General features: G+C 40.7%; 1 protein-coding gene across 3 annotated transcripts in view; it reads left to right on the top strand.

Moving 5' to 3' along the window:
• Positions 1–46: 46 nt before the first annotated feature.
• Ccbe1 (collagen and calcium binding EGF domains 1) overlaps positions 47–23518 on the top strand; it is a 268355-nt gene continuing 244883 nt past the window's right edge. For all 3 annotated transcript variants that reach the window (XR_015443286.1, XM_021239199.2, XM_021239200.2), the window contains exons 1-2: positions 47–215; positions 654–734. Coding sequence is in view for 2 of the 3 variants with exons in the window: in XM_021239199.2 (XP_021094858.1) it covers positions 82–215; positions 654–734 (215 nt within the window). In the remaining variant the exon portion in view is untranslated. The remainder of the gene's footprint in view (positions 216–653; positions 735–23518) is intronic.

Below are 23518 nucleotides of genomic sequence, written 5' to 3' on the forward strand. Positions count from 1 at the left end.
AGCGGCGGCGGCGGCAGAGAAGCAGCGCTCAGGGAGGGGAGAGCGAGCTCCGGAGCGGGGAAGAAGCCGGGAGCTTCCCTGATGGTGCCGCCGCCTCCTTCCAGCCGGGGAGGAGCAGCCAGGAGGCAGCTGCGCAGGAGCCTGGGTCCGCTGCTGTTGCTCCTGGCGCTGGGACACACGTGGACCTACAGAGTGGAGCCCGAGGACGCCGACAGGTAAGCGCCGCCAGCCCCAGCGGAGGGCGAGCGAGCGGCTCTGTGTGGTGCGCCTGGCTGGCGGGGTGCGGGGGCTTCCCCCACTGCCCACCTCCGCGGCGATTCGCGCGCCCTCCCTCCTCCCGCTGGGGCCAGCAGCTCAGCTGTCCCGGGCGACTTCTAATTGTGCTCTTGAGTAACAGCCTCCTCCTTAACCTGGGCGACCCCTATCCGTGGGTGGGGCCCTGTGATACCCTGCGCACCGCTGCCTCAGCCTTTAGCCTGGGGCTGGCTGCGCTCTGCCTTGACCCTGTCGTGGCTCGTCCTGTCCTCGGAGTCAGCTCGGCACAGGCGCACAGGGACCAGCGCCCGCCCAGCGCGTCCGGACGCAGATGCCAGGACACACACAATGCTCCCAACCCCACAATCCTCAGCCTCTGCTCTCCAACTTTTTCGTAGAGAAATCTGCTCAGAAAACAAAATCGCGACTACCAAATATCCTTGCCTGAAGCCCTCCGGCGAGCTCACCACGTGCTTCAGGTAAGCGCACCTTGACTGGATGGGATGGCAGCGCGGCCAAGGAGGGATTAGGGGACACGCTGCTGGGCAAGTAGGGGCCGCTTATATGCTCAATGTGCGGGGTGCATGCTCCTTGGGAACAGATTTGATATGCACCCGAGCATTGCCAGGCATCCGTGATTGAGCCGACCGGGTGTGCCCTGAGGTCCTGACTGTGTTTAACGCTCCCTGAATACTTTCGTGGTGGAGGGCAGAGGGGAAAGCGGTGCACGTTGATGGCAAGTGGACTGGACCTTGAGTGTAAACAGCAGGGGTAGCCAAGACGAATGGCTGTTTTTGGAGTTGCGCTTTGTTTTGTAAATACAAAGTCAACAAGGAAATACTTGGCATTTGGCTGTCTCTTGACCTTGTGTCAGGACAGAGGTATCACACGCATGGTCAAGGCCTCTGTGGCAGAAGGGGGGGCGGATTATGGGTGGATGATGTGGCTGTGTTGAGGGAAAACAACAAACTTCAGGACTTTGAACTTCGAGAAAACAAATAATCTTTCTGAAAATATGGTCCACGGAGCCACCTGGGTGCTTATTACATCAATAACTACAGGCCGAACAGGGATAGAGAATCTAGTTTTAAACTGCTACCCAGGTGGGAACAGTAAGAACAGGTGGTTGGTTTTTTTTTTTTTTTTTTTTTTTTTGGTAACCGAGGATCGAATTCGGGACCTTGTACTTTCGAGGCAGGCGCTGGAACCACTGAGCTAAATCCCTGGTCCAAGAACAGGTGGTTTTTATTCCCTGAAGGAGAGAGTCATACTTTCCTGCTTGCAGCCTTTCCAAAGTGTGAGGATTGAGTTGCTTTGTTTAGTCATTGAATTCTTGTTTTCTCTCCTGGTCTCCCCTTGGATGGAGGAGCCACATGCCCATAAGTGTTTTTGACTGCCTACTTTTAAAGGCACTAGGTGAGGTCCTAGTACTCACGGCTCTGAGAATCACTACTGGAGTACCAGGATTGGCTAGTACAAGGTAACAGGAATTCCCAGAAATGAACTTGAAATAAGAGTTTTACTATTCATTATGTCATAGCCAGTGAATCAGTCATAATGCTTTTGGCTGCAAGAAACTATATTCCACATACAATGGCACCTTGGTCCTTTCCATTGGTTGATTTTGACAATTTTCAAATTATTTTGACTAGAAAGGATAGCAAGTCGCTGTTAAGTTTTAGCTTCCTTGTGGAGGATCAAACAAATGATGAGTACTGGGACAAATTTTCATGTCAAAATGAATCATCTACCAAATTGGGCAAATTTCAAAAGAGTTGAGTATTAAGGTCTTATCTGTACTCAAAGGCTCAGATTAAAGTGGTTCCAGAGCTGGTCCATTTAGTGGTACAAAAGTACCATCAGTTACATCTCATGCTTGTGTTTTTAAATCTGTCTTTGGCAATGGGAATGGAATGGCAACCATCAGGTAGGTATGTGATGGCGAACCTTTTAGAGCTTTCAATTGATTCTAACAGTCTGATGTGGCACACGTGCCACAGGTTGGCCACAACTGACGTAAGTGAATCAACAGTCACTTCTAAGGCTCAAGAAGGGCTCCTTCTTAGGGGACACGGGGTGAATACTAAACTGGATGTGAGTAGAGGATGAAGTAGTATGTTCAGCTGGAAGACTTTTGAGGGTTAACTGCATGAGCAAGGTCACCCAGCTGGTGAAATGACCTGGCAGTGTTGGCAGCAGGATAGCTTCCCTGGTTCCAGCCCTGTGTTTCATCCACACAACCACAATAATTCTTGGTTTCTTGGGACACATTGTTTTCCTATCACTGCTGTATAAAGCCTGTAGTGTAAAATGGAAAGTGTCCCTGAGATGGTTTGCTCATTTGTTGAGTCCTTAAAGGTCAGACTGCACATAAATCAGTGACAATTACAGAAAGCACGTCAGTCTTTCAGAAACCCTGGGTGCTTGATTATTCTATTTGTCACGCTGTTACCGCCAACTTTTCCAGATTTTTTTTTTTTTTTTTTTTTTTTTGTGGTGCTGGGAATTGAACTCTGGACCCTATGCTTGCAAGGCAGGCATGGCGCCATTGAGCTAATCCCCAGCCCTCCAGATTTCTTAAAGCTGTGTGGTATTTCTCTTAGCCTATCTCAACTGGAGATGCCAGCATCATCTTGGCATATGTTTTCACTATCCAAAGAAAGCCTGTGATCTAGCAAAGATGATGTTTTATATCAGAGAAAAGAGTAAAGAAGTTGAATTTGGGGGCTGAAGAGGATATTTTCAGCTGGAGAAAGTGGTAACAGTCCTTTTGCTTGTTTTATTTTATATTTATTTTCCTTATGGAGGTCAGCGTTCTATATATATTGCATTGACTTACACTATTCTGTAACTTATGTCTTCAAAACAAAGTCAGGTGGCAGTTGCTGCCTTCATTTGGCTTTTGAGTCCCAAGAATGGTGGAATGCTGTGTCCTTGGATTTTGGGCTGTGATTGTCCTGCCCAGTAGCCCTTTGCTGCTTTTAAGTGTGGTCTAGCACACCGTCAGGAACACTGCTTAGAATCTTAGGCTACTCCCCACACCCTCTGAATCAGAATCTGCATGGTAATAAAACAGGCATTGAAATTTGAGAAGCACTACCTTAGAAACCAGGGCTCCCAGCCTCCGGCCTGGTGCAGACCCATTTGGACAGATGCGCAGGTGCAGGGAGGCCCCTGCAGAGGGGTGGAAAGTTGGTGCTTACTCCCTATTAATCGGAAAGGAGAAGGACAAGTAGCCTGCTAGGAAAACAGACTTTTCGGAGTGTTCCTCTTAAACCAAACTGTAAGTAATGTGTGTTACTGGCTGGCCAGTGTTCTCAGACTAGGTAGAATCCTACTCTTTTCCAGGTGTGTTTTGGTGAATAGTTGTCAGCACAAGCACAAGTGAAAGAAATCTGATCTTGTTGAAAAGAGATTTTTTTAAAAAAGAAAAAGTCATTAGTGATATAGAAAGTAGATTTTTTTGTTTGGTTGTTTGTTTTTTTTGAGACAGGCTGACCTCAAACCCCTGATGATCCCCCTCCCTCAGCCTTCCAAGTGTTGGGATCACAGGCTCAGCTGGAAAGCAGACTTGAGACTGAGTATGACAGATGAAATAAATTTTATCCACGTGACACCAAATAATGTACTGAGAATTAATAAGTGAGTTAGAGGAGAGGTTGACTCTGAATAGTTTTCCTTCATTTGTTTTAGCGCCTTTCTGCTAGTAACAGTTTATATTTATTATATAATAATGACAATTTGAGACTTACCTTGTACTTGGCACCATTCTTTGTGTGTTATTTCTAATGCCACTCTGTAGCATTTGTATTATCTCAGTCTTACAGAAAAGGGAATAAAAAATCAGGAATTAAATAACATGCCCAGGGTCTCAAAACTGACACATGAGAGCCCAGACTTAAACCCAGCTTTTAAAGCCAGGGCCCTTCATCATCACGGAGGTGCCTACAGATCCAGTGGAGGTTCCAGATCCTGGGATTTGTGTAAGGCAGGAGACTAAATTCAGGTGGCTATAAATTTCAGATAGTTTTGTAGAAAACACTAACAGCTAATTGTGGTGCATGCCTGTAGTCCTAGTACTCTAGGAGGCTGACACAGGAGGATCTCAAGTTCATAAGGACTTATCAAGACCCTCTCTTTAAAAAAAAAAAAAAAAGCTGGGCATATAGCTCAGTTCAGAGACCCTGGGTTCAGTCCCCAGTACCACACAAAACAAAACACCACCACTGCATCCATTGTCCTTGAGGTTTGTCTTGGATAACTGACTTTATAATATGTGCTGAACTGGTTTGTACATAAATAGTTTTCCTTCCTTGTAGGATTTTATCTCACTTGCATGGTCAAGATCTCTGTAGACTTTCTTCCCCCAAGGTGTGTTGTGCCAACTACCCAAAGTTTACCCAAAGTTTACCCAAAGTTTCTTGCGTGAATGCCAATGATAGCTTAATGAGTGTAAGAGGGCATATTTGTTCAGCGTTATAATCTGATACAGGACATACCCTTACCAGTAGTTAAGATATCATAGCCTGGGTGTGATTTATCTGAACTATTCATTAGAGCTAAACCAAGCATATAAAGTCATTATGGTGTTAGGGCCAGGGATTTAGTTCAGTGGTTTCGCCACCTGCTGCGCAAGCACAAGGACCCGAGTTCGATCCCCAGTACCAAAAAAACAAACAAAAACAAGTCATTATGGTGTTACCTTCCTGTAGCAATCAAAATTTTTCCCACAAGTTGATTTTTTTCCTTTCCCAAACTATGTATTTTGAACCAAAGGTTTGTGTTTACTTCTCCTTTATTGGGTTTTTTGCCAGTAAAATGACATATTAAAAGCTTTCTTGAAATAAGAGTGTTTGTATAGAAAACAGCAGTAAAATTTACTCTATATTGAATGAGACTGTGTTCAATAAATATCCTAATAGCTTTTCTGATTCCTTAACTAAGGATTTATTGAGCATCTATTGTGAATTTGAAATGGCCCTAGATAATATTTATGTATAAAAGAATAAAATACAGTTCTTTATCTCAGAGTTTACAGGTTTAATTTTTAGACCAAAGACTTTAAAATTGTAGCCAATACCCAACAGTATACAGTGGAGTTAGGTCATGTTATTCACACTATATTAATGTTGGGGGACAGATAAGCAGGAAGGAAGAGCTTTGGGGGCAAGAGAAGACTATGCTTTCCAGGGTCATTCTTTAACAGTGTATTAGTTAATACAGTTTAGAGAAATGCCTGTGATTTTTGTCTTTGGTTCATGGACCTCCGAGTAGAGGCCAAGGGGTACCCGTGGCCTACTGCCCCTCAGTCATGCTTGTGTCCAGTCAGTGATGTCTTACTAGGGATTGCTCTCGTGCAGGGTGGCTTACATTCCCATGGGAAAAGTGACATGGAGATGCAGAAACTCCTTCCCTTCTTTGAGGTCATACAACTGTGTTGCCAAATCCTATGGGGAGCATGGAAGTTGGTGTGGTGTTGCTGCAGATCTGTTTATTTAGAATTTGTAGAGCAAGAGGTCACTTCATTAGAGTAGCACCAGGCGCTGGCTAAGGATGCATCTGAGAGAAGGTGTAGAAAGCTCCGTTCTGGTGGGTCACTGAGGGCTTTGATTATGGCAAAACATATACAGTAACAAATTCTGCTCCACTTCGATCTTAGCTCTATTGCTTATTTTGTGACCTTGAATGGTTTCTTAATCTTTAGGCATTAATTTCCCCCTTTGTAAACTAAGCCTTGTATTAGTACTGAAGTTAGGGTTGCTGTGTGGTTTAAATGAGTTGATGTACATAAAGAGTTTTGAGCAGTTTGAGACAGGGAAGTGTTGTATGATATTCATCCTCCACCACTGTGTCTTGTGAAGTGTGGCCTGGGGAGTGCTTGTAGTAGGTGCTCAGTGGACACTTGTTGAAATTTTGTGTTTTGTCAACTTTACAATAGATATTCTTGAAAGAAATATCTAGCCACAGCCATTTCTTTACTGGTCAGCATGACTCGTTTCTAATACTTTTCCAAGTGGGTACAGTAAGCCTAAAAATCAAGTTCCTTGGGAAAGTTACACAGGGTTTTGTTTCCTGCCTCCTCTCTGACTACCCAAAGCATCCTCCTCATGACCGTAGAGCAGGTGGAAGGCACAGCTGGTTAGAATTTAAAGTTACAGCAATTCGCAGAGGACCTGAGAGCTTTGCTTCCTACTCAGGGTCATGAAAGGGTCTTGGCAGACAAGACAAGAAATCAGACCCCCAGCCCAGTCTGGTTTCTCAACCCTCTGCTGTCTCCCATCCTGTGGCCGGCATAGCTCAGGACAGGCACGAAGGCAGCCCTGTGAATAGCTGTTGGCTCATTTAGAGCATCTGATTCCCCTCTCAGATGGCATGTGTTTCCCCAACCATCCATGCCCTACCATTAAGAGGAAATGGCATGGAAGCTGTAGAACAGAGAGTGTGGTTTTGTGCAGCAAGGCCTGAATCATAGGCATGCTGACAGCAGCCTTCTCTTCCATGGTGGGCTGGCTGGAGCAATGCCCTGTAAGGGCATGGGCCATCTTTCCTCTCATTCATAGCCATATCCATAGAGGCTCATGCTTGAATTGAGTAGTGGCTCCATTCATATTTGTTGAATGGAACAAATATGGAACAAAATCGAACAAAGAAAACGCTGAGATTTGACTTAAATCTGTTAGGCCTTGTTTTTAGGATTTCTCTTTCTGTCCAAGTGTGCACCCATTACAAGCAGAGAGAGACGTGCTTTTCTGGAAAATAGGGGTTAACCATCTCTCTGTGAGGTGGTGCAGTTGTTTTCATTGGCTCCTAGCTGGACCATCTTACCTTAATTGCTAATTATTACAGGTGTAGCCTTCTAGCAGCTCGAGTTGGCTCTGTGAACTTGCTGTTTTAAATAACACCCAAAAAGGACACGTGGATTCCTGCCCACATTTTGGTTGTGCCGCAGACACTGGCTCTGAAGAGGAGGATGGCAGTTTCGGGGGGGAATCCCCTCTGTTCCACAAGAACAGGTGGTGGAGTGGAGAGAAAGGTGGAGAATGGTCCAAGGCAAGGTTCTATATCACTTTTCACGCCTTCTCAGAGGAACAGTACAGAGCGATTGGCAACAACTAACAATTGAACTCACCACAAAAGGCTCTGCTTTCACTGGTGTGTCCTAGGAGGCTGGATCCAGTTGCTACTGTGATTGTTGTTGAAATTGTTGCTGCCTGACTTCCTATGGTTAACTTTAGTTCATCTTTTCTAAAAGAAGCTGGGCCCAGTACACCCGGAAAAACAAAATGCACTCTCTCTTTATTTGGGGTATTCTGTTTTCTCGGGAGAAGGGTTACATTTCAATCTGTTTCCACTTCAGTGTCGCCTAGCTCCCCTAGAACTGTCTTCCTGCTCAGCAGGACCCAAGCTGCTTTTGTGAGTTAGAGGGTCTGCCTGCATTGGAGCTTTGCTTGACTATCTCAGAGGACAAAGATTTCATTCTATTCTAGTTTATTGCTTTTATTTTGGTATGAAAAAGTAAACAGCTTTGACATCTGCAGCTCCTCATCTGCCAAGCTAGGTCTTTTCTTGTTTTTTTTCATGAAGCCATTTCCTAATTTTATAGTTGACAATTTTCAGTCTGTGAATATTTGGTTATTACAATGCACTGAGCACAATTCTGTGCCCTTCGCTATATCTGTAAATAAAGTGGGCAAAGAACCCCCCCAACCCTAAAAACAAACTTCTGTTCTCATGGAAGTTATGGATTTTAATTAAGTTTATCTTTCAGTAAAGGAATTTTGAACTAAAAATGTCTTTTGGGACATCTTAAAGATAGCTATTTTTGGCATACATCTGATTGTCACATTTAGGGGCTAAGATACTGAAATTTCCTGTAGCCCAGCTGTATCTTTTCACCAAAAGAAACCTTACAGTTCCAAGCAGGGACACAAGCACCTAGAGTCAGTGGTGATTTTTTTTCCCCTGAAGAAACACTAGTAAGAACTTCGCATGTGCTGGAAGTTTCTTGTTTCTAAGAGTTATTGGAATGTGAAAGAATTACAAACAGGGCTCATTGCCTCCCACGTGACCTGTGAGGTGGATGGCAGCGGCAGGATTGTCCCACCCAGGGACAGATACCCCCAGCCCAGTTCACTTCCACCACAGTTTCTGACATTGACTTTAATCAGGGTTATAAGAAGGCACACTGCTCTGCTGTTGCTTGATTTCTTTCAATAATGCTGAGATAGGGTGGTAGTTATTGATGTCTACATGTTTAATCTCTGTTGGGCAAAGTGTTGCACCAGCTTTCTGGCTACAAGGTGCAACCTGTGCATCAAGAGCAGGTGTGAGTGCCTGGATGGATGTTCATTGTGGTACAGTATGAACTGGTCATCTTACTGTGTGCCCTTTATGATTTCAGAAACCTGGACCACATCAGTTCACAGCCTTTACACCTGTTCTTAATCTCTCCCTGTTGGTCACAGCTGTGGTATATTGCATTTGCCCCATTGGAGTGATGCTCCATTAGTCCTCTGGGAATAGGAGGGGCAGCTGGCAGCCCTAGTGGCTGCTCCATGGGAGGCCATGTGTACAGAGAACAGGCAGGGAGACAGAACTCACTGTGCTGTACAGAACCTGGGTTTGGTAGTTTGGTATAGAACAGGGATCGGCCTGTTTTTATAAATCTAAGAATTGTTTTGGTTTTAAAGGGTTGTGAAAAAGGAAAACGTACAATAGAATACTTATTTGGTTCCCAAAGCCTCAGACATTTACTATCCAGCCCTTTATAGAAAGTTTCCTTTTTTTTTTGTGCCAGTGATGGAACTCTGGACCTTGTGCTTGCAAAGCAGGCAGCGGCACCACTGAACTAAATCCAGGCCCAAGTTTCCTATTCTTAAAGTGCCATCTTCATACAAAAATTAGGAGTGGGGTTTTACATCTATGAGATATCTCATTCAGATGTCTGAGTTTTCAAGGAGGTGATTTTAGGGGCAGTCATTTAGGCACTTTTTTAGGTCACTTACTGGTGTATCGACATGTTCTATTGCATTTGGCTCTGCTGGCTAAGTGTGATTTGTGACTTGGCTTTCTGATCTCCAGGAGTTCATCATGACTTTTGTTGAGTTAGAACTTCTTTTGAGTCTTCATTCCTAAATGATATGCTAAGAGAATGTAGCTTGCCAGTGTTTAAGAAGTTGATTAGTAGAAGCACTAATGTACTGCTGCCTTCTGTGTTTCTATAACAAACCTACCTGTGGCAGTCCTTGAGCTGCCTCTGTGACTTTCTGCTGTCCTTGTTATTGGCTTGCACATTGGTAATAACATGACTTTGATTGAAAGCCCCTTCTATGTACTTCAACATGTTTTGAATTTGTATAGTAAACATTTTACATTCAAAAATCTAATGATAGTGGTGGATATTTGGAGAAACAGGTCTAGAAAAACAGCCATTTTCAACGAAGGTATTTCAAATCATAGTTGCAATTATACATTTCACATATGACTAAAAACTATTCCACTTCACTTTTTAATTTTTGAGACAGGGTCTCACTATGTAATTTTGGCTGGCCTCAAGCTCACAGCAATCCTCCTGCCACGGCCTCCTGAGTGCTGGGATTACAGGCATCCTCCACTTCACAACTGCTTTGCATAGCACATCAGTAAATTTTGAACTTAAAGTCTGATCCCTTTTTAACCATGCAAATAATTTCATAAACTTTATGGAGACTGCTTAAATGGTTATGACTTCTGACAGTGAGTATGAGGGAAAAGTAGCGGAGAACTAAAGGAATTTAAGAAACATTTTGAAGAGAGAAGTAAAGTCTGAGGATATTTTGGTGAAGGTAAAAGAGGAAGTTGTCAGAATTCATCTGACATATTAGGAAGGCAAAGGAAGTCTGTGGAGTAGAGCAAGGAAGAAAAATATGAGCACACAAACTAGGTCATTAATAGAAAGGATCCTGTGGAGATGAAGTTGTGTGAAATAAAGATGTTTCTGTTAAAGTCATGTGAGAGCTTCTGACCTTGCTGACATGCCCACTGTAACTTATTTGGCCTTAACAGAGGTTAAGATACAGGCAGACTAAATTTGTAAAGGTTGATAGATTTGCAAACGTGAGTTTTGTAATCCTCAGCATGTGTCTGGCATGGTATCTTTGGCAATGGGGAGCTGTCTAAAAACTAGCACAGAGACCATGCCGTGGCTTTTTCAACAACTGTTACCTCTCTGCTTTGGTTTGGAATCACTCTGAGTAACATGTCCATACTTCACTTTGGAATTTCCTACAGAGAAATGGCTCACAAGTATTGCAGTGAAAAATAGCCTGGCAGAGCAGAGGTTGCCTTCCTGGGAATTCCCCAAGACCACAGAGCCTGTTAAGCCAGCTGCTGCAGGTTATATGCAGGCTGGCTAGAGTCTCATTCTGAGGCAAGGTTGTGGCAGAACAGGATATATGGGGGAGGAGGGTGTAGCCCTGTGACAGAGCATGGATTAGCATGCATGAGACCCTGAGCACAAAACATTAAATACTGGGATTTAGTTCTAACAGAATCTACAAGATTAGAGTAATTTAGGGTGTGACAGTGATGAACTCTTTTCTCTGAGAAAGTTTTATTGAAACTAAAAAAATTCTGTTAAAAATGTGATTTGATGTTAATTTGCATATATCTGTTTTCTGGAGCTCTTAGATGCTCGGGCCTAGTGGGGTGTACGTAGATAAATTTGATACAGTAGATCCATGCTTATGTTGAGGTCATCTAACCTGGAAACAGTTGTATCTGGAACTCAGTGGAGGAGGAGAAGGAAAAGAGGACAAGGAAGAAGAGAAATTTTGTATTTTTGAATACAAAAATAGATTTCAAGAAAAAAATACAAACTTTGAGCAGCTAGAAATAAATATCAAAAGCACTGCATATGTTACTCATGGATGAGTCTCTCGGATTACCTTGCGTATGAGGACTTGCTTTGTCAGAAACTATCCTAACTTGTCTCTAGCAAGTTCTCGTGTAAAGTGGCCTGGTACCTGTCAGAGCCACAGGCAGGTGAGTGGTGGTTCCAGGGTTCAAAGCCAGGCAGCCTGACTCCAGTGCCTGTGGTCTTTGTAGCCACTGGGCCCTTTTTAAAGGCCTGAAAATTGTGACAACTTTGGTTTCCTGCCAACTGCAGGATAAAAAATGTTCTGTAGAGGAAAGGAGGACTGCTGGAAAAGATGTCAATTCCATTGACAAGAAACAAGTTGGACTAATTATGAAAAATAGACTTAACACTCCCCTATTCCCAAGAAAACCCCATCATACACCGGTGCCATTTAATAAAGGGGACACTATTGCAAAGTTGCTTTTAACTTTCATTTCTGGGGAACCTTTCTCCAGGGTGATTTTAATTTCCATTTCTCTGATGGCCAGAGGTTGAGGACTATATTCTAACCACTTACAGTAAGATTATCATTTTAAAAAATGCAGACATTTAGGCCCCATCCTAGATCCACTGAGTCAAAATCCCTGGGCGCATTAAATTTTAAGGAACAGTGTTACAAGCCTCACGGTATCATTGCAGATCTTTCTCTCAGCCCTTTACTTCCCATTTTCACAGTAATAGCTGTGATTCTCAGCCTTACTTGTACTTTGGAATCACCTAAGAAGCTCTTAAAAGTCCCAGTTTTTTCAGGCTGCATGCCAGACCAGCCACATCAGAAATTCTGGAAGTGAGTGCCAGGCCCCAGGAATTTTTAACACTTCTCATGTGGCTCCAATATGTAGCAAAGCCACTGGAGAAGGCATAATGGGTCAAGCAGCCTAGTTCTTTGTCAGTAGCTGGGTGAATGGTCTCCATTTCTGATTTCTGTGGCCAGTAATCCTGGGTCACGTTCATGTCCCTAGTAGTTGTTGCAGGTTCAGGTCCCTCAGTGGAAACTTATGGCTGAAGTCTGCATTGGTGTGTGATCAGCTTGCTAGTGCCCTTAGGATTGGATCCTGCTTTTTCTCTCCTGGTATCTCTAGTTTGTATTGACTCATTTTGAGGGTAGTCAGGGAAGCCATGCAGTGGGCAGAGGTGGGCCAAGGAGCATATTACCACTCTTCTAAAATTTTTTTTTTAGTGCATGTTTGCAGTACACAATGACTACATTCATAATGTACATAATATTTCCCTCCCCTCTCCCTCTCCTCCGTATCTAGATCCCCTTCCCATTTACAAAAAACCTATCTGCCTGTTTCCTATTGTCTTTTATTTTGCTGTTTCAATTATTTGTACTACTTTGGGATTCTCATAAGAGAAGTTACAGTATAGGATATTTAAGATTGGTTGCCATTTAACACACACACAAAATAAGAAAATTATTCTTTTCATAATAACGTGTCTGATGTATTTCACTTAACATTATGGTCTCAAGGTGCATCCATTATGTTACTAATGACTCAAATTTATTCTTTATGGCAGAGTAGTACTGCATTGTGTGTAAATATGACATTTTCTTTAACCATTTATCCATTGATAGATATATACTACTTCCAAGATTTAGCTATCAGGAAGTGTGCTGCTATAAACATAAACATGTATGTATCACATGATGTCTTTTAACTCTTGGGAAGATACCTAGAAGGGGAATAGCTGGGTCAAATGAAATTCTATGTTTAGGGTTTTTTTATGAGGAAATTTCCCTACTGATTTCCATAGTGGTTGTACTAGTTTACATTTCCACCAACAATGTAGAAAGGTTTGTTTTTCTCTTGCAGCCTTGCCAGCATTTATTTTTGATTATTTGATTTCTTGATGATAGCCATTCTTTCTGGAGTAAGATGGAATCTCTGTTATTTTAATTTGCATTTCTCTGATGACCAAAGATGTTGAACATTTTTTTGTGTATTAGCCATTTGTATTTCCTCTGAGAAGTGTCAGTTCATTTCAGTTGCCCATTATTTTCCTTAAATTCTTTTATTGGTACATTTTAGGTATACAATACGCTTACATTTACCATTGGGTGCTTTTACCTGTACATGATGTGTCTTGGTTCTTATTTTTTCCCTATTCCTTGTGCTCCCTTCCCTATTTACAAAGACTTTGTTTCCATTTTTTCCTTTTCTCATAGTTTTTCCTTTCCCTTCCTTGCTTTCCTCTTTCCCTCCCACTTCCCCTACCCCTTTGGAACTTTTCTTCCTATTTCAAATTATCAATTATTCATTTTAATGATTTTAATCCTTATTTACACTTTCAGTTTCTCACACCAGATAAACTATTCGGTATTTACACGTTTGTCCTATTTATTTCACTTCAGAGTATGCCCTCAACATGCATGCATTTAGCTATAAATGTCTCCAGGTTCTCATTCTTTATGGCTGAGTAGTACTCCATTTTATTAAAAAACCACATCTTCATTATCCAGTTTCCAGTAGATGGGCACTTGAGCTGATTCCAAGCTTTAGCTATTACAAACTGTGTCACTATAAACATGGGTGTATATATTGCTGTGGTATGATTCTTTTCATTCTTTTGGGAAGATACCCAGGAGGGGACTAGCTGGGTCAAATGGGACCTCTAGTCCTAGTTCTCTGATGTATCTTCATATTGATTTCTACAGTGGTTGCACCAGTCTGCACTCCCACCAACAATGGAGAAGGGTTCCTTTCTCCCCACACCCCTGCCAGCATTTGTTATTGGTTGATTTCTTGATAGCAGCCATTCTTTCTGGGGTGAGGTGCAATCTCAGTGTTGTTTTCATCTGCATCTCTCAAATGACCAGTGATGTTGAACATTTTTTCATATGTTTATTTGCTGCTTTTACTTCTTTGTCTGAGAAATGTTCATTTCAGATGCCCATTTTTGAACTGGATCTTTAAATTTGGGAGATCTGATTTTTTTCAGTTCTTTATATATTCTAGATAGTAGTCCTTTGTCTGAGGTACAGCTGCTAAAAATATTTTCCCACATGGTAGGTTGTCTCTTAGCTCTGTTGGTGGTTTCTCTTACAGTGCAGAAGCTCTTTAATAAGATGAGATCCCGGTTGTTGATTCTTTGTCCTAGTTCCTGTGCTACTGATCATAAAGTCTTTTCCTATGCCAATGTCTTCAAGAGTTCTATCTAACTTATCTTCCAGCAAGTTTAGTGTTTCTGTTTTAATATTTAGATCTTTAATCCACTTTGATCTTAGTTTAGTCTATGGTGATAGATACGGGTCTAGTTTTAATCTTTGGCAGGTTGAAATCCAGTTTTTCCAACACCATTTATTAAAGAGGCTATATTTCCTCCAATGAGGGTGGTTGCTCCTTTTTTGTCAAAGACAAGGTGACCGAGTGTGTCTGGAGTGGTTTTTGCATCTTCTAATCTATTCCATTGATCCTCGGGTCTGTGTCTTTGCCCGTACCATGCTGTTTTTATCACAGTAGCTTTGCAGTATAGTTTCAGGTTGAGGATTGTGAGACCCCCTGCCATGTCTCTGTTGCCTAGAATTGCTTTTGCTATTCTAGGTCTCTTCTGCTTCCAAAAGAATTTTTGGATTGTTTTCTCTAGTTCTGTGAAATATATTGTTGGAATTTCAATTGGAATTGCATTAAGTCTATATTGCAGTTTTGGAAGTATGGCCATTTTCACTATATTGGTTCTTCCTACCCAGGAACAAGGGATGTCTTTTCATTTTCTTATATCCTCTTCGATCTCTTTTTTCAGAGTGCTGTAGTTTTCAGTATAGAGGTCTTTTGCTTTCTTTGTTAGATTGATTCCAAGACATTTCATTTTTTTGGATGCTCTTGTCAAAGGAATTGTTTCCCTAATTTCTCTCTCAGTGAGTCTGTTATTTGTGTATGAGAAGGGTATTGTTTTTGAAGTGTTGACCTTGTATCCAGCTACTCTACTGAATCTGTCAATTAAGTCCAGAAGTCTTTTGGCAGAGTGTTTTGGGTCTTCTATGTAAAGTATCATATCATCAGCAAATAATGACAGTTTAACTTCTTCCTTTCCTATCTTTATTCCTTTTATTTCTTTCTCTTTTCTAATTGCTATGGCTAATGTTTCCAGAACTATTTTGAAAAGGAGTGGTGATAGTGGGCATCCTTCCCTTGTTCCTGATTTTAGCATGAAAGTTTTCAGTTTTTTCCCATTTAGTATGATGTTGGCTGTTGGTTTTTCATAGATAGCCTTAATCAGGTTGAGATAAAGACCTTCTATTCCAGTTTTCTTTGGGATTTTTTTTTTAATTTATTTTTTTATCATGAATGGGTATTGGATTTTGTTGAATGCTTTTTCTGTATCTCTTGAGATCATATGGTTTTTGTCCTTGGCTCTGTTAATATAGTGTATTACTTTTATTGATTTATGTATGTTGAACCATCCTTGCATCCCTGGGATAAATCCAACTTGGTCAGGGTGTATCATCTTCTTGATGACCCTCTGTATTCTGTTTGACAGTATCTTGTTGAGGATTTTTGCATCTGTGTTCAGTAGGGAGATTGGCCTATAGTTCTATTTTTTGGTTGGGTCTTTCCCTGGTTTTGGAATCAAAGTAACACTGGCTTCCAGGAATGAATTTGGAAGCCTTGCTTCCCTTTCAATTTCCTTGTTGAGTTTAAAGAGTAATGGTGATAGTTCTTCTTTAAATGTCTTATAGAATTCAGCAGTGAAGCCATCAGGACCTGGGTTTTCTTTGTTGGTCAATTTTTTATTACTTTTTCAATTTCACTCATTGTAATTGGGGTGGTTAGAATTTCTATATCTTCTTCATTTAACTTTAGCAATTCATATGTATGTAGGAATCTGTCCATTTCTTCTGTGTTTTCCATTTTATTAGAGTACAGGTTCTCGAAGTAGGTGTTGATGATCCTCTGAATTTCTCCTGAATCTGTTGTGACTTCACCTTTTTCGTTCTTAATTGCATGCATGTGAGCCTTTTCTTTCCTTTTTTTCGATAAGGTTGGGTAAAGGTTTATGGATTTTATTCTTTGGAAAAACCAACTCTTTGATTCATTGATTTTTTTGGGATAATTCTCTTAGTCTCCATTGCATTGATTTCTGCTTTGACCTTTATAATTTCCTCTCTTGTACAAGCTTTGGGTTTGTTATACTCTTCTTTTTCTAGGAGCTTGAGTTTCTGCATTAGGTTATTTATTTGAGTTCTCTGTTTTCCTAATATGGGCATTCACTGCTGTGAATTTCCCCCATAGAACTGCTTTCATTGTGTCCCATAGATTCCTGTATGCTGTACTGGCATTATCATTTACTTGTAGAAACTAATTTCTTCTTTAATTTCCTCTGTGACCCATTTGTTGTTCTGGAGGGTATTCAATTTCCATTTGTGGGAGGGTTTGCAGTTTCTTATGTTATTGATCTCCAATTTTATTGCACTATGGTCTGATAATATACAGGAGGTAACTTCAATTCTTTCACATTTACTTAAACATGTCCTATGAGCTAGCATGTGGTCTATTTTGTAGAATGACCCGTGTGAAGCTGAAAAGGATGTATATTCTGATTTCATGGGGAGGAACACTGTAAACATCTATTAAGTCCATTTGTTCAATGGCTTGGTTCAGTTCTAGAATTTTGTTGATTTTTTTGTTTAAATGATCTGTCTATTTGTGATAGTGGGGTATTGAGGTCCCCAACTGCAATTTTTTTTTGATACCAGGGATCGAACTCAGGACCTTGTGCTTGCAAGGAAGGCATGGGAACCACTGAGTTAAATCCCCACCTCCCCCACTACAATTGTATTAGTGCTTATTTGATTTTTCATGTCCATTAATATTTGTTTTGTATAGTTGGGGGCATTTGCATTTGGTGCATATATATTTAGGATTGTCATCTCTTCCTCTTGGATTGTTCCCTTCACAAGGATGTAGTGACCATCTTTGTCTCTCTTAATTAGTTTTGGTTTGAAATCTACTTTGTCTGCAAATAAGATTGCTACCCCTGCTTTTTTTCAGGTTCCTGTCATGTGGAGAACTGTTTTCCATCCTTTTACTTTCAGTCTATGAACTTTTTTGAGTTAGGTGTGTTTCTTTTTTACAGCATATTGTTGGATTTTGGTTCTTAATCCATTCTGCCAGTCTGTTTCTTTTGATTGGTGAATTGAGGCCATTAACATTGATGGTTATAATTGATAGATATTGACTCATCCTTGTCATGATGTTTTAGTGTTGCTGGCTTTTTTATTTTTTATTTTTCCCCCTTTCCCTTTAGTTTCTTGCCTTACCTGGTGGCTTCCCTCTGTTGGGCCTCATGGAGTTTTGAGCTTCATTGTCTTTTTCTAGGATATTGTTTATAATTGTTTAGAGTGCTGGTTTGGTGTTCATGAAATTTCTCAGGTGTTCTTTGTCGTGGAAGTATCCAATTTCCCTATCGATTTTGAAAGACAGTTTTGCCAGATACAACAGTCTAGGTTGGAAGTTATTTTCTTTTAGGGCTTGAAATAATTCACTCCAGGCTCTCCTTGACTTGAGGGTTTGTGTTGAGAAGTCTACTGTGATTCTAATGGGCTTTCCTTTGTAGGTGATTTGTTTCTTTTCTCTAACTGTAGGATTTTGTTCTTCTGTTGGGTTTCTGGGATCTTGACTATTATATGTCTAAGTGTAGATTTCTTTTGATAATGGCTAGTTGGAGTTCTATATGCCTCACTTATCTGTATGTCCAATTCTCTACCTCTGTCTGGGAAGTTTTCCAATATTACTTCTGTAAACAGTTTTTTTTATGTCAATTGTACTTTCTCCTGTTTTTCCGTGGACTCCTGTCAGTCTTATGTTATTCTTCTTTGCATCATCTAGCAGTTGGTTGGATTGATTTCTCATGGTCCCTTACTATTTTTAAGAAATCTCTATTTTCATGGTCTCTAACCACGATCCTGTCTTCCATATCTGATATTCTATCTTCAGATTCCCTTAATCTGCTGTGGATACTTTCAATGGAGTTTTTAATCTCCTAGATACCTGTTTGAATCTGTTTCATGGTTTCCATTTCTTTCTTATTTTGGGTGATCATGATTTCCATTTCTTTCTTATGCTGGGCATTCATGGCTTCCAACATGTTTCTGAGCTCATCTATTTTTTTTTTATCTGTTTCTGTTCCAGAGCCTCTAATCATGTCTTTCACTCAGCTCACCATCTCTGTAGGTATCTGGGAAATTATTTCTGCTTTGAATTTTTCTAGAGCCTCATTCATCTGTTTTGTTACTTCCTATGCTATCAGTTTAGGGTGTCCAAGTGGTTGATTATCAGACTTTTCCACCTCGTTTCCCCCAGAATTTACCCTTGGTGGGATGGAAGTCTGAGTTTGTGCTTTGCTTAAATGTCTTTTTGATTTTGTTTTTGGTACTGTCCTTGATTTAACTCCTGGGTTGATGCTTCAGAATTGTTTATTGCAAGTATCTTTTGTTGCTTGTATTTAGAACCCTTATAGAATGATTGCTTCTCAGAGGTGTCATCCAGATATAGCTGGTCTTTAGGTTTTGAGTCTCTAATGACTCTGAGGCTATCTCATTTTCATTATACCAGGAAGGACAACTGATTAGATCAATCACAACACCTCAGCCCAAGTGATACAATTAGCAACACCATGGCATCAAGCATAGCTTAGAAAATGACAATTTGTGGTAGTTATTAATCTATCACCTTTAACTGTGTGAATTAAATAAAAATCTAGGACCAGCCAACATATGTTTATAGTGAATAAACTCTTCAATATAGGAACTTTACCCTTCAGGATGGGGAGTTAGAAGGAGTTGGGGAGGGAGGGATAGATAGGTAGAAGGATAGGGGAAGGTTAGCAGTGAGGCCAGAGGACACAGGAAGATCAGGACACAGGAAACTCTTAAGAAACTGTTGAATACAAGAGGAAAAGACAGAGTGAAAGGAAAAAGATGAGAACAGAGCAACCTAACAGCAATGGGGAGGCTAGAAACTGTATTTACTTTCCTTTAAAACTAACGACAATGGAGAGAAGGAAAAGAGAAGAAAAGAAAAATAAAGAAGAAATCCGAATTAGGGCCTGAAGAGGAACAAAAAGGGAGATGAAGAACAATGTGGGACAGTGAGAGAGAATGCAGGAGAGAGAAAGAAAAGAGAAAAAAAAAAGAGAAAAATAAAAATTTGAGAAGAGTAGAAAAAGAAAAAAGTAACAATAAAAACCTAAAAATAAGAGTAACAAAAAATTTTAAAAAATAATAATTTTGAAAATAACATAAAAAGTAAAAATCAAGGGCCTACTTCAGGGTATGTCTCTGGTGTCACAATAGACAACATGGGCAGCAGTGTGTAAATATAATGAGTCTCATCAAGCCAGTAGCAGACCCATGAGATTCAGGCAGATTTCTGGCTTCAAGTCCCAAGTTGAGCTCCCTGTCCTCCTGCAGGGTTCAACTCTGCAAGGTTCTACTGCAGGTTCCAGCTGCCCTTCTCCTGAAGATAGTCCAGGTTCCGATGGGAGGTGATGATCCCTCCAACTTACCAAGTAAGGTAGTCTGGTGTGCCTTTATTGCAGAGATTCTCTTCACTTTTCCAGTGGGCTTCAGTTTTCATCAAGGAGCCTGAGAGAGGCCCTCTTTCTGTTGTTCACTTCTGCTCTATCTTCTGGAGCTCAGGACAATGAACTTTATGACTCCCTGTGCCTCTGTAGTGTGGAACCAGGTAGTGGGATAGCCAGGAGGCAGGGGGTGGGAGGGTGGGGGGGTGGGTAAGCTGGTGGCTGGGGGGTTCGGCAAGAGTGGGATGGAGCAGGGCTCCATGAGGCTGGCCAAAGTCCTCACTGTCTGTTGGCTGGTCATTGGTGGGCGGGGAACAGGTTGGATGGGGCAGGGCTCCAAGCAGCCAAGGTCCTCTCCACCCACCTGGCTAAGCTGGTCCTCAAATGCCCTATTTTTTTAAAAAAAATTTATTTTATTGGTACATTTTAGGTATACAATATCATTGCATTCATCATTGGAAATTTGCACCTTTACATAATCTCTCTTGGTTCTTATTTTTCCCCCTTCCCCTGCCCTCCCTTCAACCCCTCCATCTCTCCCTATTTACAAAGACTTTGTTTCCATTTTTTCATTTTCTCATATTAATTCCATTCCCTTCTTTCATTTCCCCTACCCCTCCTACTTCCCCTTTGCCCCTTTTCTTCCTATTTCACATTATCTATTATACCTTTTAGCCCTTACTTACACTTTCAGTTTCTCACACTAGAGAAACTATTCTGTATTTATACATGTGTGTCCTATTTATTTCATTTAAAAGTATGGCCTCAATGTGGATCCATTTAGGTATAAATGTCTCTAATTTCTCACTTTTTATGGCTGAGTAGTACTCCATTGTAGGAAACCACATCTTCTTTATCCAGTCTCCAGTTGATGGGCAATTGGGCTGCTTCCAAGTTTTAGCTATCACAAATTGTGCTGCTATGAACATGGATGCACATATATCACTGTGGTATGATTCTTTTAATTCTTTTGGGAAGATACTCAGCAGGGGAATAGCTGGGTCAAATGGGACTTCCAGTCCTAGTTCTTTGAGGTATCTCCATACTGATTTCCACAGTGGTTGCACCAGTCTACACTCCTACTAGCAGTGGAGCAGGGTTCCTCTTTCCCCACAGCCCTGCCAACATTTGTTATTGGTTGATTTCATGATAGCAGCCTTTCTTTCTGGGGTGAGGTGGTATCTCAGCATTGTTTTCATTTGCATCTCTCGAATGACCAGTAATGTTGAACGTTTCATATGTTTGCTATTTCTACTTCTTTGAGAAATGTCTGTTCATTTCAGATGCCCATTTTTGGATTGGGTCTTTAAATTTGGGAGGTCTGATTTTTTAAAGTTCTTTATAGATTCTAGATAGTAGACCTTTGTCTGAGGAATAGCAGGTGAAAATTTTGTCCCACATTATGGGTTATTTCTTCACACTGTTGTTCATTTCTCTTGCTATGCAGAAGCTTTTGAATAAGAAGAGATCCCACTTGTTGATTGTTTGTGCTAGTTCACAGGCAACTGAGTTTCTGTTCATAAAATTTTTTCCTACACCAATGTCTTCCAGAGTTCTACCTAACCTCTGTTCCAGCTGGTTCAGTGTTTCTATTTTAATATTTAGATCTTTAATCCACTTCAATTTTAGTTTAGTGCATGCTGAGAGATATAGGTCTAGTTTTAATCTTTGACAAGCTGAAACCCAATTTTTCCAGCACCATTTATTAAAGAGGACATCTTTCCTCTAGTGAGGGTGTTTGGCTCCTTTGTCAAAGATGAGGTGGTTGAGTGTGTCTGGCATTCTTTCTGCATCTTCTAATCTGTTTCACTGATCCTTGGGTCAGTTTCTTTGCCAGTACCATGCTGTTTTTTCACAGCAGCTTTGTAGTATAGTTTCAAGTTGGGGGTTGTGATACCCCCGTCATATCACTTGCCTAGAATTGCTTTTGTTTTTCTGGGTCTCTTCTTGTTCCAAATGAATTTTTGGATTGTTTTCTGAAGGTCTGTAAAATATGCTGGTGGGATTTCAATTGGGATTGCATTGAATCTATATAGCAGTTTTGGAAGTATTGCCATTTTCACTATGTTGATCCTTCCTACCCAGGAGCAAGGGATGTCTTTCCATTTTCTTTTTTTTTTTTTTGTACCAGGAATTGAACTCAGGTCTTTGTGCTTGCAAGCAGGCGGCAGAACCACTGAGCTAAATCCCCAGCCCTGTCTTTCCATTTTCTGATATCATCTTCAATCTCTCTTTTTAGAGTGCTATAGTTTTCAGCAAGGAGGTCTTTGATTTCTTTTGTTACCTTGATTCCTAGGTATTTCAATTTTTTGGATGCTACTGTGAAAGGAATTGTTTGAGCTACTTCTCTCTCAGTGAATGTTGTTCATGTAGAGAAAGTTGTTGATTTTTCTGTGTTGACCTTGTATCCCGCTACTCTACTGAATTTGGTTATTAAGTGTAGAAGACTTTTGGTGGCATTATTGGGGTCTTCTATATAGAGTATCATGTCATGTGTAAATAATGACAATTTGACTTCTTCATTTCCTATCTTTATTCCTTTTATTTCTTTCTTGTCTAATTGCTGTGGCTAATGTTTCCAAAACTATATTGAACAGGTGTGGTGATAGTGGCCATCCCTGTCTTGTTCCTGGTTTTAGTGAGAAATCCTTCAGTTTTTGCCCATTTAGTATGATATTGGCTGTTGGTTTTTCATAGATGGCTTTTATCAGATTGAGGTAGAGACCATCTATTCCAGTTCTTTGTAGGGTTTTTATCATAAATGCATGTTGGATTTTGTCAAATGCTTTTTCTGCATCAGTTGAGATGATCATATGGTTTTTGTTCTTGGCTCTATTGATATAGTGCATTACATTGATTGATTTTCGTATATTGAACCATCCCTGCATCCCTGGGATGAATCCCACTTGGTTAGGGTGTATGATCTTCTTGATGATCTTCTGCATTCTATTTGCCAGTATCTGATTAACGATTTTTGCATCTGTGTTCATTAGTGAGTTTGGCCTATAGTTCTCTTTTTCCTTTGGGTCTTTCTCTGCTTTGGGGATCAAGGTGATGCTTGCTTCCATGAATGAATTTGGGAGTATTGCTTCCCTTTCAATCTCATAGAAGTGTTTAAAGAGTAGTGGCAGGAGTTCCTCTGTAAATGTCTTGTAGGATTCAGCAGTTAAGCCATTGGGACCCGGGCTTTTCTTAGTTGGTAAGCTTTTCATTACATTTTCGATTTCATTGATTGATATTGGGTTGTTTAGAATTTTTAGGTCTTCTTCCTTCAACTTTGGTAATTCATACATATCTAGGAATCTGTCCATTTCTTCTGTGTTTTCCATCTTATTGGCATATAGTTTCTGGAAGTAGGTATTGATGATCCTCTGGATTTCTGCTGGGACCATCGTAATCTCACCCTTTTCATTTGTAATTGCATGGATTTGGGCCTTTTCTTTCCTTTTTCTGATAAGATTGGCTAAGGGTTTGTCAATTTTGTTTATTTTTTAGAAGAACCAGCTCTTGGCTTGATTTTTTGTATGGTTCTCTTAGTTTCCATTGCATTGATTTCTCCTCTGATCTTTATAATTTCCTCCCTTGTATGAGCTTTGGGTTTGTCCTGCTCTTCTTTTTCTAGAAGCTTGAGGTTCAGCATCAGGTTGTTTAATTTTGCTAGCTCTGTTTCCTAATACGATTATTCACTGCTATGAATTTCCCTCATAAGACTGCTTGCATTGTGTCCCATAGATTCTGATATGTTGTCATTGTCATTTAATTGAAGGAACTGTGTGAATTCTTCTTTAATTTCCTCTGTGACTCATTGGTTATTCAGAAGTATGTGGTTCAATTTCCATGTGT

This window comes from Heterocephalus glaber, unplaced genomic scaffold (genome assembly GCF_053883595.1).
Source record: "Heterocephalus glaber isolate CG9 unplaced genomic scaffold, H.glaber_assembly_v1.0 deba00000331, whole genome shotgun sequence".
In the NCBI taxonomy this organism is placed as follows: Eukaryota; Metazoa; Chordata; class Mammalia; order Rodentia; family Bathyergidae; genus Heterocephalus; species Heterocephalus glaber.